The sequence below is a fragment of the Coffea arabica genome, chromosome 4c (genome assembly GCF_036785885.1).
Source record: "Coffea arabica cultivar ET-39 chromosome 4c, Coffea Arabica ET-39 HiFi, whole genome shotgun sequence".
NCBI classification, from domain to species: domain Eukaryota; kingdom Viridiplantae; phylum Streptophyta; class Magnoliopsida; order Gentianales; family Rubiaceae; genus Coffea; species Coffea arabica.
The window spans coordinates 51,048,627-51,063,157 of NC_092316.1; the positions used below are offsets into that span (position 1 = coordinate 51,048,627).

Genomic DNA, 14,531 nt, shown 5'->3' on the forward strand with positions numbered 1-14,531 from the left:
ATAAATATCTACTACTTTTTTTGGACATACTACTCCTTTTTTTTTTTTCTTCGATAAAAATATCTACTATGTTTCTTAAACCTATCTGAACTATATTGAGGACATTTATTTTCTACACAAACAAAAAGTTATTTTGTCATTAGAACATTTTATGAAGTCAAGTGATACCAAAACCTTACGAGAATTCCTAATTGTAGTATATGGTAATTTACTTTAGGCCCAACCCAAACCGTTATTATTCAAGTTCACTTTTTTTTTTCCTTTTCTTTTCTTTTTCCTCTGAAGAAAATTTAAATAATATATAAAAGATTAAATGCAGAAAATTTCTATGAACTATTACGCTAGTTGTACTATACACCCTAAATTATTTTATTAGGCACTTTACACTCTTGGTCAACCAAAAAATAATAAGAAAATTAACTGCATCCAAATAAATTGATGAAATGACCAATTTATCCTCTATTAAAAGTTTACAAATATCAAAAATACCTTTTTTGGTGGAAAAATATTGCCACTTTAAATGGATTAATTTTCATTTTATAATAAAATTCTAATTGAAAATATATAACAATAAAATATATGATCACTTTGAATGAAAGTTAAAACAAAAGAAGTAGGAAAAAGGGAAGAAAGGGAATAAATTGAATTCAAAAGTCTCAACAACCCTATTTTACTACATATTTCAAGTTAACCTATGTAAGAAAAGATTGCTATCAAGGAAAAGGCACTGTGAAGTCCTGTTTATTCCTCTAATTTTCTGCAATACTTTCATTTTATTTCTATATGCATATAACAAATTAAATAATTTAGGTGTTTTATTGAAACACCTGACCCAATATTTTGTTTACGAAAGTATGGGTTTTATTTTACGTTTGGTATTTTAAATCTTTGTTATAATTATCGTGCTAAATTCATATGAAAATTTTTCGGTTTTACTTCAATTTTATTCTTGTGAAGATTTCAAGTGAAATTTTACTAATTATATGAAGCTCTGGTATTATGATGTGCTGAAGAAAATTATGAAATTTTAAAAATTACAATAGCAGCGATTTTTCCATATTTTCCTTTCATTTGACCACAATAGTCTTAATTCTTATTCAAAGCGAAGCAACAATACACACACGCATACTTTTTGTTATAAAGTGAAAAATTAGTCTAATTAAAGTAGTAATCTTTTCCACCAAAATCGTATTTTTGCCATTTATGTTTTTATTGGATAATAAATTACTTGAATGAAATTAATTTCGTGTTAAGTGCCTATTAAAATATTTTTTAGGGTGTAAAGTGCGAGTAGTACAACAATTTGTGGTGTTTTTTTTTTTTTTTTTTTTTTAAAATTTTTGCATTTAACCCAATAAATAAGCACGCTAATCGAGCAAATGCAGAAAATGCCAGGAGTCAACATTCAACAATAAAACTCAAGAAACGTTGCAGAGGTTTCATCTCAATGGGCTTTCCTGTCTATTTCTCCACATAAACCCCAGGTTCCTTTAACTTTTGTAACCCTTCTTTTCTTTTTCTTTCTAATTTTTTTAATCTTTTGGGTATAAACAGCATAAAGCTTTAATTTTTCATTCTGCCAAGTTAATAGTTTTTGTGAATTGTTGATTGAATTATGGTTCTATGGAAATTTTCAGATAGTGGGTTGTAATTAAAATTGGAGAAATTTGATTTAAATTACTTGGAAAGATTGAAAAAGATAAGAACAATAAAAGGAAGAGGGAGTAGGGATGGTGCTGGTTTTAGCATTGGGTGATCTCCACATCCCCCACAGGGCACCTGATCTGCCTGCAAAGTTCAAGTCTATGCTAGTACCTGGAAAGATCCAGCATATAATCTGTACTGGCAATTTGTGTATTAAAGTAAGTATCTTTTCTTTCCCCCTTTTACTCATTCATTTATTTGTTAATTGGTTCTTGAAAAGTTTCCAGAGGTAAGCTAGGCAAGGGTGAGAGACCAATGGGGTTTTTAGGACGGAGTTTTAGTTTGATTTTCAGTTTTTAGTTCCAATTTTGCAGACTGGTTTTTTTAAGTAAATTGTTGTTCGGGAGTGAATTTATCTTAGTTCCTTTGTTTTGTGGTTTAGTTAGGAAATGAAAATTTAACTTCCAAGAAAAAGCAGGAGCTCGTTTTTGGTTTTGAAGGAATATAATAAGCGAACTGTACTGTACTCGGTCAACAATAAAAGCTTCTCGTACTGGTGCAGTATTCATGAGAGGTGATGCAGAAAATATGTGACTTGGAAAAGTAATACTCAGTGAGGATTTAGTTCTGCTGACATGTAGTCTAGAGAGTTAAGATGTTGCCATAGAGCTAAGATATTGTGCATAATGTCATATTTCCACCAAAAAAGTTTTCTTTTGGCATCAATTGTATTTGAAAGTTAGAGATGAACACTTAATTTTTTACATGATTTGCCTTTCGGTTATCTGATATTTTTTTGGTTAGTTTTTGTTTTAGGTGATTTAACAATTTCTCTAAGTTTTTTGTCCGCATTGTAGTTCTTCTCAGGTACTACCATTTAATTGACTACAGATAGCAATGTCCTCAAATGCATGTAAACTTCTGTAAATACTGCACAACAATTCACTTGCATTAGTAGTAGCCTAATTGTGTAAATACATTTATGCATTGCTGTCTAGATGCAGTTTAAAACTTATGTGTATTTATTCACTTTATGAACTTTGAATGCCAACTTTTTCTGTTAAACACTTAAACTTGAAATGCTGTTGGAGAGTCAAAGGACGAGTAAATCCAAAAATATTTTGAGATTTGTTTAAGCTGCTGTTTGAGCTTCTGGAAAAGTTTAAAGCAGTTTTAACTCCTCAAAAGACTACTCAGCATTCAGGTTGATTGTCTTTATGGTTATTGATTAGTGTAATTTTTGTAAATTCAAAAAATTCATCCTGTCAAATACTTCTTACCAATTAAGGAACAGGTTAAGCGGTCTAGGAAAATTTAGATTTTTTATATTAGGCAATAAGCATGGTGTCTAATTGGGAGTCCTCGCCACAGAAGGATAAGCATTAGCTTATGGAAAGTAATCGTGTATCTTTTATTATCTGCATCTTGAAAATACCATGATTGTGCTTTTGATAATGTGTTGTTCATGAGCTTCCCTTGGTTATAAAATCAATATTACCTCTGAAGGTCGTTTCAAAAACTTTATGTAGGTTCCTAGAAGTTCTTCTTCTTTTTCTCTTAATGAACTCTTTGTTGCCTCAAGATGGTCCTGAAATATGTTGATTTGCTGGAGCATTTCCGAAACTTGTTAAGCACCACTTACATTTCCATGCAATAATTTTTTTTTTTTTTTTTTGGAGGGGGGGGGGGGTGTTTATGCAGGAGTGCATTGCTGCCAAGTAAATCATGTGTATCTAGATCTGATTCATATAGGAAGATCTCAAATTTTTTGGTCAGAAATCTAACAAGTGAAGGCTTAATAAACATCAGTGCCATGGTATTATTATTCCTTTTTTGATAAGTATGGGCCTGAATTATTTTTGCAAGTTGAAGAAGGGAAATTAGAAGAACCATAGAGTTTAGTTTCATTAGAAAAAGAAAGCTTTTTTATCTCTGATACTCAAACAGTGTAATCAGATATGGTCAAATTGTGGAGAAGTAAGTAACCAAGTAAAAAGTGTGGTGGGGAGGAACTGTCAAAAATCTTAAAAATTGGGAATTGGCCATAGAAAGGGTTCTAGGCATAAAATTTTTCAATACAGAGTGATTTCATTGGGAATTTTTTATCTTGTCATCAAAATCTTAGCCTAGAGAAATAATGAAAATTTAGTAAAGATCTGGTCTTATTAACATAGCTGAAAGGGTGAAATATTCAAATTTCTCAATCTTAATTTGGTTCTTTAATGATATTGTCTAGTTATTTGAAGCTGGTTTCTTATAATATAAGCAAATCTTGGATAAGATTTGATTTATAACATTGAATAGTTTGGTTTCCAATTGTTTACTTACTAAGTACTTGAGCAGCGCTAAAACGAGCTTAGCTATATTGGAAACAATTAAAAAGCTCAAAAGTGGCTGGATTTAGTTTATGAATCAAAATTTAAATACAGTTTTCCCCAGATGCAAGCTAAATTTGAAGTAGCTTTGAAATTGTAAGCAGCAGTGTAGTAGTTATAAATCTATCGAAATGAAGTTCTTTTGGTTGATAGTTGGCATGTTGGTTGAACCAAAGCAATACCGATGTCAATTTAGCTGCTACGTATTGTTCTCTGAGGAGGAAGGCAAGATATCCATAAAAACTTGTTAGGCCAGTACTGATATAATATTTTTGAGAATCAAACAGCTATATTGACAACTGGATGAAGAGTATAAAATGCAAGAGTAACATTTTGCTTCAGAGCCATTGGAGGTTCTTCTCGTACCTTAGAAGTCCCCTACTGCTAAGCCTTACTGTCAAAGGACAGGTGCACTTTAGCAGCGGAAGAACATATTGGCATGCTTGCATACAGCCAATTGGCTGCAGGAGATACTGGATGTTGAGCTCAAAGAGACAACCTTTGGGGTGTCTTTCAGTCTGAAAGAAGGTTCATATTGATAGAGACTTGGAAAGGAGAGAAAGAAATATGAGTAGATAATGTGCATGAACTTTTCAAAGTTAGATCTCTATTTCGTATCCGCTATGATAAGTGAGACATGAATGATTTCTTTGTAGTGGGGATGCATTTGTTTAGACTTCATATGATGCTCTGTTAATTTGCCTACTTTTGAAACTAAGGGTCTTAGTGGTAAGCAATTCTTTTCTTGAGTCTTATTCTCGTCCATTTAGTTGGTTTTGCTTTATTTTGATGTACTGAAGTTAAAATTTCCCTATAACTGTATACATGAGGAGTTGACGGACATGAGGATAGCTTGCTTATGATTTGGTTGAGTAGGATGTAATTTTCTGCAAGCTGTTGCCTAGAGGATCATCCATGCATACATTTCTAATTCTGTACATGTTAGAAACTAAACCTTTCTTTTATTTCCTTTTTGTAGCATTTGGTAATTATTCAGCTGCGAACGCACTGCTTGTTTAAAGAACATGCCAAATCAGAGGGGAGAGATTTAAAGGAAAGAAAATTAAATTATATATAGATGGAAAATAACTCAATTGGAGGTTTCTATCGGATTATTCAAGAGATTAACTCTGACATGCTGCCACAAAAATCTTCGGCAATTTGGTGGCATAGGCTTCATGGTTGCAAGGCAATTTTTTTTTTTTCCTGTCAAACTGATGAAGTTAAATCTTCAGTTCTCGAAAGCACTTGAGTAGAGATGTTTTACAAACACTCCTTAGTTTTTTCCCCCCAGTAACAAGTGGATCATTGATCCCCTTCTATTTATATCCCTAATGCTATGATTTTTGGAGTCATTCGTAGTGGTTCATTTGGGAAGTTCATTCAAATGTGTGATTTCCAATAGCAGGTTCCTTCCTGGTAGCTGGCTTTCTGACTTTTGAAGCATGTTTATTACTATTTGGACAATATCCAATGTAATCTTAGGACTTGGTATAATCTTTATGTAAACATTTTTCTCCACTTTCCCTGTAAAGTTTCGAAATACAAATGTATTTTGCCCTTTTTTCTTATTTTATTTTTATGTACTATCGGTATGTGGCTTCTAGCAGAACTATCGTAATGTTTGGTATGCTGTTTACAGGAGGTTCATGACTACTTGAAGACCATCTGTCCTGACCTGCACATCACTAGAGGTGAATATGATGAGGAAACACGCTATCCAGAGACCAAAACTCTAACCATTGGTCAATTTAAACTTGGAATATGCCATGGCCACCAGGTCTGATTTCCTTTTCTTTCTTGTGATTCTTCTGCTTTAGTTGAACTTAACTTGGGATTGTGCATTGACCTCCTGGGGTCAGGCTGACCTCTAATTGGTAGTAGATGGAACTTCATCTAACTAATTTAATATTTCAATAGCAGCTTTTGTGCGTCCTCTTCAGCATTTGCTATAGTGGTAGACTTGATAGCATCAAAACTGTCTCCTCCCTTGAGCCTAAGAACCACTGCCCCGCCCCCCCTTTCTCCCTACCTCAGCACGCCATATGATATGCCAACGTATAGGTTTCTGGCTGCAAATATAATGCTGGTTTTAATCTGATCTTATCATAATCTTTCTGGAATTTTGCCTTTCTGAAGGTTATTCCATGGGGGGACCTGGACTCACTGGCCATGCTTCAGAGACAGCTGGATGTTGATATTCTTGTGACTGGTCATACACATCAGTTCACAGCATATAAACATGAGGCTGGGGTGGTAATAAACCCAGGATCTGCCACTGGTGCCTACAGTAGCATCACCTATGATGTCAATCCTAGCTTTGTGCTGATGGACATCGATGGCCTGCGTGTTGTTGTCTATGTTTATGAACTAATTGATGGAGAGGTAAAAGTTGATAAGATCGATTTCAAGAAAACAACAGCATCTGCAAACTCGGCTCACTGATGACATGATGCTGCTGTTTTGGACTACATAAATTTGTTCAAGCTTAGCGGTCCATTTGCTTGTGTGTATGTTTGAGCTTTATCTTTACTTCAATGTGGATTTTCGTGCGTGCCCGCTTCCTTTTTCTTACCTTTTTTTTATACCTTAGTTCGTCCGATGATATTTTGAGAGGCTGTAATTAGATGATAAAAGGAATGAGGCTTTATTGGATGGTTTATTCATTCATTTATGATCCTTTATGACGCTAACTCCCCATTCTATCTTCATGAGCTTTCTTTACTTTGTACCAAGTATATCTCAGTGTAACCAGCTACTGCTGCTTCCCTCACCGCCTTAGCCTTGCGCCGCAAAATGCCATCATCCTCCTATGTTTCCAGGGATCCTTTTTAACTCAGGCACTGTATGACAATCTCCTGCATTTGCTAATGCTGCTCGAATGAAAGGTCGTAATATAATAGGATATGGCACTTCTTTTTCTGGTTCTTTGGAGGGGCCAAAGGCCCTGATCTACGATTATATCCCGGGAAAGCTACCCTGATGTCTGCCCCCTGCAGTTATCTAGCTTCGTTAGGTGAATCTCTCAGAATCATTGCCCCACAAGGATCATTGTAAGGGCTGGTTTTTACCAGGACATCTTCACAACAGTTCCCTTCCCCCCCCCCCCCCCCCAAGCCCCAGCAGTTTTCTAACTTCATTAGGTGATTCTCTCAGAATCATCACCCCAGGATCATTGTCAAGGCTAGTTATCAGCAGGATATCTGCACAACTGTTGCCTTCCCTCCAAATGAGCTCCAAATATGGCGCTCATTTGCCACCACAGAATCAGTTTCCTGTTTCCGGTATCACCTTCCTAACTCTCAAATTCCATGCCAGCCACAGCCCGTACGTTATAGCCCATAACTCAGTAGCTATATTACTAACAAGTAGCAATTCTAAAGCTTAGGGCAATTTGCAGAAGTCAATTGCCTAGGCTGTGAATTTGTTCATATTTGCATTGTGCAAGCGTAGCAAATAAACTTATCACTGCTTTCTTCGTTAAACTTATGTGGTTAGATATTAACGTTTAAGTCATGTGCTACTATGGATTAAACACTAGGCACAAAACTATCTAGGAAAAATTATTTAAAATGTCCCTCATAGTTCGCCAACTAAATTTTTTTTACCTTTGCTTTTAAAATATTAATTTTACGCTCCTTATAAATTCAAGTTAGCAAAGTTTAATCCTAACCTAAGTTTCTAACTGTTTTTTAGCCTGAATTCACTATATGACTTACATGCAGTCATTTTTTATAGTATACAGAAAGATCACATTTTATTTTTTGTTTTTAGTGGCAAAATTGAATATGGATTGATCAGATCCCACTTTTTTAGAGAAAAAAATTATTAGAGTTCGTGTTAGATCTTACTTTTTAAAAGACAAAAATAAATATGGATAGCGTCATTTGTTTAGCTACAAATGCAATCTAACCTTTTTGTCCCTTAAAGAAAAAAAGACTATATATGGGTCATATGATGAATTCAGAATAAAATGTGATCGAAAACTTAGATTAGAATCAAATTTTATCGACTTGATATTATAAGGGACATAAAGTTACCATTTTAAAAGTGAAGAATGAAAAAAATTCATTTTTCGAAATATTAGGAATCTTTTGAACGATTTTTCCAACTATCTATATGGAAATGAATGTAGTTCTGATTTTCATACATTTATTTATGGTCATTCAAACGAACCAAAACTTCCTTTATTTCTCCTGCTTTGAGACAGATATCGTTCCCATGATTACAAGCTATTTTCTTCTAAACGATACTTTTAATCCTGAGCTCTAGATATTTTTGAAATCAACCAGCAGAAATAGGCACAATGAATCATCTTTTAATTATCATATCAGTGCTTAAATATAAACAAGCAATGCAAGGGCACGATTATGCAAAAATAAAATTTGCATGGAGAAAAATTTGTTAATTATGAGTACATACACACCAACTAATAAGAAACAATTCGTCTAACGGTACCAATAGGGCACTCGTTAAGATATATTTCAGGTGTTATATTTTTTAAAATCTAAAATTTATTAGAAAAAGTAAATAAATATAAGGGAGAGTAAGTAAGATTAAATAGGAAAAGTATATAAATACAAAAGATGATAATAATTATTAGTGTATACATACATATACATATATATATATATATATATATATATATATATATATAGTAGGTTAGGTGAATATTAGGTATGTTAATGAGTGCCCTAAGGGCATCCATTAGAAAAATCCGATAAAAAATAATGATAATAAAAATTTGTTATTAATAAGACCAGGGACAAAACTATCTACGAGGAAATGAACCTAGTGCAAAAATGAGCTTTGCATGGAGAAAAATTGGTTAATTATGAGTACATATAGAGCAACTAATAATAAAGATTTGGTACCTTACTAGAGGTTCTTCATCAAATAAAAATCTATTGGTCTCCTATGACATGATTAATTTTTTTTCTGTAAGAAGAATCTAATTTTCCAAAATAGCCCTTTTCCAAAAGGCAAACAAACACAAATATGAGATGCGTGCATTTTCGATGCCCTTTACCGGGAACAAGTCAAGATTAAAATTCTGTGAATATATCTCCAAATATTTCTAGGCAAATACAAGGTGGTACAAACACCATGTGCTTAAGAAGAAAACCTTGATCATTTGATGGCAACAAATTTATGTATGTATATTTTCTTGATGTTCCCACAAAATTTTATAGAGAGTAATTCTTAATTGCAGCATTGTTTAGTTGGCAAGCTCATCAATGAGACATATATGTACCCAAATAGTTCCAGCAGATAATAAGTACCTGAGGTCGGTTTTAGTTGCCACATTGCTCATTTCTTTTCAAAATTCTCACAATCCCAACTTTCCTAAAAACTGCCATTTAATTACTCAATTAATACACAAAATCTTGATAATAATTAATCAAATCTCTGGACTTGCCTAGGATGTTTATATATATGAAGAACTGAATTGGGCATTCTTCAGAAACCATTCTCGAAATTCTTGTGTACCAAAAAAAAAAAAGTCATTATTTTCTAGGATTTTTTTCTTTCAAACTTTAGAGAATGGAGCATGAAGCTGATACACCATCTGATGATTTTTGTGATGCCTGGCAGGGTGATCATCTTGAAATACCCAAAACTGATCAACCTGCACCATCTGATGATGGTGATGATGATACTCAACAATTCTTCATCAAATTTAAGGTGGAGTTCATCTATCCGCCAGACATCACATTGGAAGATGATGAAGATTATGTGCTAGTTGAATTTGGTTTGGAAAGCAGCACCTCAATTCACCAATTTTGGGCTCCTTGCAAAAGATCAGACAGTGAAAACTTGTCATGGGATGAAATCTCTACCATGCTAACAAGAATCAATGTTCCATTGCATAAGCAGCCATCCATGTTACACCGAATTTCAACCTGTGCTAATCATATAGCCAATGCAGATCATAACAGGTCTAAAAAAGTATTGCCTATGATGGTTTCGATAAGTATTCTTGTCGATTACTCCTGCTACAAGCAAGAAGATGCTAGCACTTATGTGCTGAGGAACAACGCAGATGTTGCCAAATTGATGCCTGTTCCTGCTAGTAATGAATCAGTTGAGGGACTGAAGAAGGAGATTCTTGAAGATCAGGGCAATGTTTCTGTTAAACAATGCATGATTTGCCTGGAAAACCTTCAAGCTGGATCCGAAATCATGGGCATGCCTTGCTCTCATCTCTATCATCAAATATGCATTTTGCATTGGCTTAAGATTAGCAACTTTTGTCCCATTTGTCGCTTCCAGTTGTCTGCTTGAGTTTCTTGGAATTTCATGATGTCTAGGGAGTTGGGATCAGGTTCTACTAAGGCCCTTTTCTGGCCTTTAGCCTCTATTTTCTATAGTTCATCTGATGGAAGTTGGGTCCTTTAAAAATGGTGAAGTTTATTTGCTTTGTGACATCAATTTATTTAATGCCTTGGGGGCAAGGATCGAATTAGTTGCTGAATACAAGTACAACTAGACACATGAATATGAATATTACTAAATAAAAATACTTTTTTTAATTTAAATTTTCTTTTTAGCCGGGGATCCTTTCTCATTTTTTCAATCCCACTCCTCTCTCCTGTCAAAAAATAAAAAATAAAGTACTTTAATTCTCCTCATATCACTATTTTTTTCCCTCAATCTTGAACCCTCACCCTAGATAAAAACTTGCACGAGTAACGCATCAAAAGATATATCAATTGTACCCTTTGGTTATACTTCTTGCATTCGAACTGCAATTCAGGAACATTATGGCTTAGAAACCATAACGACGAATAACAAAATTATATTCAAATTCCGAAGTTATTTTGTTCTTGGTGTGAACGATATGGATCGATCCATGCAGCATAGAGCAAGTGAGACATAGATTTATTTCAAAGCCATATACATAAGAGGGAACAAAATATAGGTTTTTTCTCCCCTCTCTCCTACAGAAAACCTATATTCTATGTATATAGGACAGGTTACAATTTGATCGCCAATAACCTATTTTTGTTAATATGTATAGTATAGGTTATCATTTGGTCACCAATAACCTATTTTTGTTATTAGAAAGTTTTTACGTTCCTAGTATATTTGCTTCAAGTTGTGTTGCTAGTTAGGACGTTAAAAAATGTAAGTCAAATCGAAAATTATTATTTTAAAATCATTCAAAAGTTTATATTTTTTAGTTTTCATAAAATAAAACATGGTTTCAAGATAGCTCTTCACATATAGAACACTGCATTTATGAGTCACTAATAATAACAGTTAACAAAGCAAACATCAAATTAAGGAGGACAAAGGCTAAGTGCTAGTATAAATAGGCACTCTTGTGTCTAGCAATGCAAAGGAAAGAAAAATACAATCCCTAATGATGAGCTGTGAACCTATAAACCATAACATGGAGGTAATTTTCTCCAGGGTTAACAATCTGAGAAGGGAAATTTGGATGATTGACTGAATCAGGAAAACCTTGTGTCTCCAAGGCAAGTCCCCCATACCTATGGTAGGTAGCACCATCTTTCCCTAGTGTATCATTCAACATATTACTTGTGTAAAACTGTACGCCTGGTTTATTGCTCCACAGCTCCATCTTCCTACCTGATTTAGGTTCTTGCACAACTGCAACTTTGTGTACGTGCCCATTGGGTACATAATCGACCACATAGTTTATATCATATCCAGAAGGAAGCTCATTGAACTTGCTACCAATACTTCTGGATTGAAGGAAATCATAGGGGGTTCCTTGTACAGGAACGATTTGCCCGGTTGGGATCAGCTTGTCATCGACTGGGGTGATCTTCGACGCGAAAAGCTGTATGTCGTGCGAAAAAATATCACCACTGCCATGGCCAGCAAGATTCCAGTAGCTGTGGGATGCCAGATTAATCGGTGTGGATTTGTCAAGTGGGGTGGCTTCCATCTTCAGGCCTAGCCTGTTTCCTCCAATAATCATGTACGTCACATACACATCGACTGCACCAGGGAATCCTGCCATCATGCTAAAAATTGTCAGTCTCTACCATAACATGCGGGAAACAAACAAAAAAAAAGCGAAACAGGGAATGGGACAGAATATCTGTTGAACGCCGGTAAATACTGAAGGGTTTTTATAAGAAACAAAGACTCAATATATAAGTTACAAATGCGATGCAATAATAGGAAACAATTATGATTTATACCTTGTTCACCATCATAGCTGTGATAGTGGAGGGAGACATGGGAGTTCTTTTCGTAGCTTGTCACCTCCCATATAACATCACTAAAGCCTCTGGTACCACCTGAAGTGGAAGTAGTTATGTCAAGAATGACTAGAATTCCAGGGTAGACTTAATATGTGTTTTGATAAGAATGCAGAATTGAGAATACCATGAAGTGTGTTTCCATGATCATTTGCAGGTAAATTATACTCTACACCATTCAGAGTAAATTTTGCCCCTCCAATTCTGTTTGCTACGCGGCCAATAAGACCACCAAAATACGTTGAATCATTCTGCAAGATGGGAACAATAAGTGCTTATAAGTACAGCTAACCCCATTCCTAGAATACGAAATTCAGTCGCCCAAAATTTCAAGAACACATGAAGAAGAATGGAAAACGACTTAGATCTTCTTATCCAACCATTGGATGGGATTAATTCCATTCTCTGGTAACTAAAACAAATCAACTGCAAAAAGAGTGAGGCCTGGAAAACCAAAAGAGAATAAAAAAAAAATCTATATAATGTAATTGAAGTCTAGTTCAAGTTCTTTGTCCCTTATATATTGAGAATTGATTACTTCCACTCTCTTAATCCTTTTACAAAATTGATTCGTCATCTTTTTTGAGTAGTAAGGCATTTATTTAAACCCCAGCATAAAATTCATCTGTCTAGCCCAAAACATAAATTCAAGTGTGTCATTATGGTAAAATGCAGATGGCAAGTTCATTATACCATTAGTTTGCCTTTAGTCATCTCTGCTTATAATGTCAGAAATGCTTCTTCCCTCTTATTCATGTAGTTAAAAACCATTAATCAGGTTACACTCGTCTATTGTATTAAAAAGTGTTAATTGAACTACACTTCATATATAGTAGTGGGTGAAAATACCAATTTGGAAAAAAATTGAAAAACCCCTATCATGAAATTATATCATAAAGTGAATTTGTCAACAAAAAAGAAGAGAAGGGAGGCAAAATTATATCATAAAAGACCAAAATGAACATTTTTATCGTCCAAGAAAGTTAGGCATGAAACTCATTCAACTGATACTGATACAACAAAAAGACAGACTTGTTTACTGTGGTGTTGATGCTAACCTTATATCCATCAATGGTTGGATAGCCAAGAACAACATCGTCCAATTTTCCTGAATCAGAAAAACCCACAAAAAAAAATCAATAGTTAGAATAAGAAACAACATAAATAAGTATCAAATCAGCAAATTCTCACCATGAATTACACGAAAAGAAAAAATGAAGAAGAGGAAGGCTATAGTGAACAAACCATTTCTATCAGGAACGGTGACAGAAAGGAGCGTAGCACCATAGTTAGTGACCTTGATAGAGATCTTTCCATTTGTCAACTCATACACATTGATGTAATTATCGTAATCAGTTGCATAAACGTTGTTGCTAAACAACAAAGTTAAACCAATCAGAACAAAGAAATACACCATAGATGATGCCTTGGACGCCATACTAGACTAGAATAGAACGCGGAGAATATCCTAGACGACAGCAACAAATGTTTTTTTGTCTGCTTGCCTAGCATAGATTACTATTATGTTATATACTTGGTTGCAATCGAAAGGATATTGATGGATGAGGGGTGGAGAGAAGAAACGGGATTTGTCTCAATCCAGATAATAACCCATCTGTAAAATCCATAACAGCAGTATATTGGATAAGGACGATTGAGGATTGAGCAGGTGTGAACGTTGGAGGGAAATCAGGGAAGAGATTATGTTGTCTTTCCATCTAGAGTTGGCTGGCGAAATCATTGACTCTTCCCATAAATGCATGCACAAAATTCGCGCTAAACGTCGTTTTCCATACCTGGAATGTGTTCCTGATAATTGTCATATTAAATATTGAATGCTTTTGTGCCTTAAAGATATCTGAATTTGAATGCCACTGGTCAGAAAAATCCATACTAGTATACAGTCAAATCTCTATTAAGATGTTGCTCAGATATTTAATGTCTGAATAAGTAAAATTAATTAAAAGAAGTGTATAATACATGGAACATAAAACTTCGATGTGAAAATAGTTCAATGAACTCTATTTTCTTGAAAATCTTGTCTTCTTAAATGATTATATATATTATGAGAGAATATTAATTTGTACTCCCTCCCTTTTTTTATAACTGACGTTTAAGAAATTTGCTCTAGTGTACTTTTATCTGTCGTTTTATTATCCCCATACAATATTAATTATTTTTTCACAATTTTACCCTTTTATCTCTCTTCTCCAATACAGCGTTCTTAATTACAACTCCTAGTAATTATTGTTTCTCTCTCTGTAACAACCCTAGT

The 14,531-nt window shown here is 34.3% G+C and overlaps 3 protein-coding genes across 3 annotated transcripts; 2 read left to right on the top strand and 1 right to left on the bottom strand.

The window, feature by feature from the left end:
* The first annotated feature begins 1,344 nt into the window (after positions 1-1,344).
* LOC113738457 (vacuolar protein sorting-associated protein 29) lies at positions 1,345-6,712 on the top strand. The gene is made up of 4 exons (XM_027265662.2): positions 1,345-1,484; positions 1,638-1,862; positions 5,662-5,799; positions 6,159-6,712. The coding sequence occupies exons 2-4, from the start codon at positions 1,731-1,733 to the stop codon at positions 6,462-6,464; spliced, it is 576 nt and encodes a 191-aa protein (XP_027121463.1). The 5' UTR covers positions 1,345-1,484; positions 1,638-1,730; the 3' UTR covers positions 6,465-6,712.
* A 2,851-nt stretch (positions 6,713-9,563) lies between these two features.
* LOC113739334 (uncharacterized) lies at positions 9,564-10,304 on the top strand. The gene has a single exon (XM_027266552.1). The coding sequence runs from the start codon at positions 9,564-9,566 to the stop codon at positions 10,302-10,304; it is 741 nt and encodes a 246-aa protein (XP_027122353.1).
* A 998-nt stretch (positions 10,305-11,302) lies between these two features.
* On the bottom strand, positions 11,303-13,830 carry LOC113738729 (uncharacterized). The gene is made up of 5 exons (XM_027265975.2): positions 13,502-13,830; positions 13,315-13,364; positions 12,384-12,507; positions 12,197-12,295; positions 11,303-12,005 (listed from the first exon to the last, which is right to left on the bottom strand). The coding sequence occupies exons 1-5, from the start codon at positions 13,692-13,694 to the stop codon at positions 11,383-11,385; spliced, it is 1,089 nt and encodes a 362-aa protein (XP_027121776.1). The 5' UTR covers positions 13,695-13,830; the 3' UTR covers positions 11,303-11,382.
* Between the last annotated feature and the right edge of the window lie 701 nt (positions 13,831-14,531).

What these genes read in the sequence shown, in the direction of transcription:
- LOC113738729 (XM_027265975.2), bottom strand. Translation starts at nt 13,694, where the DNA reads ATGGCGTCCAAGGCATCATCTATGGTGTATTTCTTTGTTCTGATTGGT. An exon ending in CACCGTTCCTGATAGAAATG is followed by an intron (nt 13,365 to 13,501) that starts GTTTGTTCACTA and finishes TTTCTGATTCAG; the next exon opens with GAAAATTGGACGATGTTGTT. An exon ending in CAACCATTGATGGATATAAG is followed by an intron (nt 12,508 to 13,314) that starts GTTAGCATCAAC and finishes CCCATCTTGCAG; the next exon opens with AATGATTCAACGTATTTTGG.
- LOC113738457 (XM_027265662.2), top strand. Translation starts at nt 1,731, where the DNA reads ATGGTGCTGGTTTTAGCATTGGGTGATCTCCACATCCCCCACAGGGCA. An exon ending in CTGGCAATTTGTGTATTAAA is followed by an intron (nt 1,863 to 5,661) that starts GTAAGTATCTTT and finishes TGCTGTTTACAG; the next exon opens with GAGGTTCATGACTACTTGAA. An exon ending in GAATATGCCATGGCCACCAG is followed by an intron (nt 5,800 to 6,158) that starts GTCTGATTTCCT and finishes GCCTTTCTGAAG; the next exon opens with GTTATTCCATGGGGGGACCT.
- LOC113739334 (XM_027266552.1), top strand. Translation starts at nt 9,564, where the DNA reads ATGGAGCATGAAGCTGATACACCATCTGATGATTTTTGTGATGCCTGG.